Source organism: Sitodiplosis mosellana, unplaced genomic scaffold (genome assembly GCF_009176505.1).
Source record: "Sitodiplosis mosellana isolate CC-2019 unplaced genomic scaffold, AAFC_SMos_1.0 Smas_scaffold_1718, whole genome shotgun sequence".
NCBI classification, from domain to species: Eukaryota; Metazoa; Arthropoda; class Insecta; order Diptera; family Cecidomyiidae; genus Sitodiplosis; species Sitodiplosis mosellana.
The window spans coordinates 11,757-14,657 of NW_022596960.1; the positions used below are offsets into that span (position 1 = coordinate 11,757).

At 41.2% G+C, this 2,901-nt stretch overlaps 1 protein-coding gene across 1 annotated transcript; it reads right to left on the reverse strand.

Moving 5' to 3' along the window:
* Positions 1–951: 951 nt before the first annotated feature.
* Positions 952–2,247, reverse strand: LOC129571237 (uncharacterized protein K02A2.6-like). The gene has a single exon (XM_055451006.1). It carries the CDS (start codon positions 2,245–2,247, stop codon positions 952–954), a length of 1,296 nt encoding a protein of 431 aa, XP_055306981.1.
* Positions 2,248–2,901: the final 654 nt, after the last annotated feature.

Here is a 2,901-nt window from a genome sequence, read left to right on the forward strand (position 1 = left end):
GTGAGTTTGAATTGATAAGTCGCAAAACTTCCTACAATGGTTTTTTCCCTAATTTCTTTAACATCGCACATGCAAGTGAAAATTCTGAACGCAAGCGTACTGAAAGTGCTTCACTTGCATGCGAGTGAAATTTTGCTTGCGTGCAAACGCTTGCAAGGTACTCACACCTTGCAAGTATTTTTCTTGCAAGTACTTGCATACAAGCAAACTTGCAGGATACTCACACTGTGCAAGTGCAAGTAAAGTGCTTGCTGCAAGCGCTTTACTTGCAAGGTGTATTTCCACCTTTAGAATCGAATACAAAAGTACGTTGGAAAAAATGCTTGCTGCAAGCATTTTACTTGCAAGGTGTATTCCCATCTTGACCAAATATGTGAAATGTATTCAATTCAAATAGTTCCTCGGCCGTCGAGACAACCATCGATGACAAAAGTGATGAAATTGAACAAATTGACAAAACTGAACTGCAAGAGGGGACAAATGCCTGGGGACAAGTCTGGATGTGAATGAGGATGGCAACGGGAATATTTCAGGCGGTGACACAAATTTGACTTCATCGCTAATCGAAAAAACGATGTCTGCTGAAGCCAAATTGAGTGATGGGCCACTTTTAGATGAATCGTAAGTAACTTCTGTTCTCAGCCGTCGAAGTTTTGTAAATGATTATCTCCTAAATTTTATTTGTTTTTTGATGTAGAAATACTGATGACACAACCAATGAAAACATTGGAAATCCGACGATGATGAATGATTTCGACGGTGATGTTGTAGAGTGCTCAATGAAAGACGTGTGTTTGGTTCGGTAGTCAGCACTCAAGTGCCGTTTATTCGTTCATGCATCATGACAAATACTTTGACAATTCGGGCGTAGTGTTGCCCGATACTACATGCACTTTCTTCTTTTTAAATAAAAATGTATTTAATTCAAGTCAACATTTGTAGTTCTTAAATTTAATCTCCCAGACGGTGTGTGTGACGGCGATATTGCATTTTGGTTTCCAGATTTTCGATAAGTAATTCGGAACCGCTTCGGCTTATCACTTTGAATGCAACTGGCTCGAATGTAGCCGTGAGTTTGTTTGCTTTCACCAAATTTTTCAGCCAGACCAAGTCTCCGATTGCAATGCTGTTTTCTTTTGCACGTCGCTTTTCGTCAGCATATTCTTTTCCTTGCTGTTTCTTAGTTTTGTCACGATCTCTGGTCTCTTCATCGAGCTCGAATGGCAAATTATCGGCTATTTGCGGTAACTTATCATTGATTGTTCTACCAAACATCAACTCAGTTGGTGTTTTCATCGTCGTTGAATGTGGTGTAGATCGATACATCAACAAATAGTCTTGCAATTCTTTATGCCAGTCTTTGTGTGTATTTTGGCTGATTATTAGGCGCTTTAGAATCGAGCGATTCTGTCGTTCGACCTCACCGTTTTGCTGAGGCCAATACGGTGTTGAATGATTTAAATAGATGCCGTGTTCAGTGCAAAATGCTTGCAGTTCTGAGCTGGTGAGTTGCGATCCATTGCCGAGGGTGATTGTACTCGGTCTACCGAAACGGGCGAAAATCACTCGGAGTCGTCTGATTGTTTCAGTAGCCGTGATTTTTGTCATGATATCGATTTCGAAGAAACGACTGTAATAATTGACTACTACTAGCAAATTGTGACCCGACGGTAAAAGGCCCAAAAAATCGAGTGCCAAATGTTTCCATGGCTCTGAAGGTAATTCTTTTCGTTTTAATGGCTCGGGTGGCTGTGGTGCCGATACCATTGTACAGCCGTAATATTGCTTGACAAACTTTTCCGCTTCAACATCTATCTTTGGCCACCACACTTTTGTACGAATTCGACGTTTCATGACTGTGATGCCCGGGTGACCCTCATGTGCTAATTCAATGGTACGTGGTCGTAGACTTCCTGACATGACGATGCGATTTCCATGAAGCAAAATGCTACCGCCAAAACACAGCTCAGTTTCGAAATTTTTGTATATCTTTGTTTTCTCGGACCAAACGTTTTCTATGAGACCAATCTTTACTTCTTGCAACTTTTCATCATTTCCAGAAGCGGTGATAATTTCTTCAAGTTTGATAGCTGTTGGTACAGCGAGTGCGACAATGTGATTCACATATTCTTCAGTACCGTAATCGAAACTTGTTTCTGGTTCATCCGTGACAACCAATCGAGACAGCGGATCGGCGATATTATTTTTGCCTGGTTTGAAGATGACTTTGTATTTGTACGATAGCATGCGCAATACCCACCGTTCGATTCGGGCACATGGCTTACTTTTAGTCGAAAATATTGTCCCAAGTGCTTTGTGGTCGGTTATTAAATCAAACTGCCGGCCATACACGTAGAAATGGAATCTCTCTACAGCCCAGACTAACGCTAGCGCTTCCTTATCTGTTTGACAGTATCTCTTCTCAGTAGCCGACAAGCTTTTACTCGCGTAAGCGATTACTCTAGGTTCGTTTTGCTGATTCAACTGGATCAGTACTGCGCCTAATGGAACAGGGCCGGCGTCGGCATATATTTGTGTACGATCTCTGATGCTGTAAAAACCCAGAACGAGATCTCCCGATAGGCTTCCCTTAAGTTTCTCAAACGCGATTTGTTGCCAGACGTGTGCAAGTTCAAAAATTCTAGGGGGGTAAAATGTTTTTGCCAGATGGGGGTCAGAAAATTTATAAATGGGGGTCTGAAAATTTATAAATGGGTGTAAAAAAAAATTAAGATCTTGTTCAGAATTGAACAGATTAGATTTAAGCAATCATTGCATGGAGCCAAGCAGCCTTTTGCGCTTGGCCTTTTTTCCTATAAATAGCCGCGACATAGCGAGATGCATTCAGTATTGATTTGGAAATGTTACCAAGAACATCGGTTTAGAATAAACGTTGAACTG

Coding starts and splice junctions, on each gene's coding strand:
- LOC129571237 (XM_055451006.1), bottom strand. CDS start 2,247: ATGCTATCGTACAAATACAAAGTCATCTTCAAACCAGGCAAAAATAAT.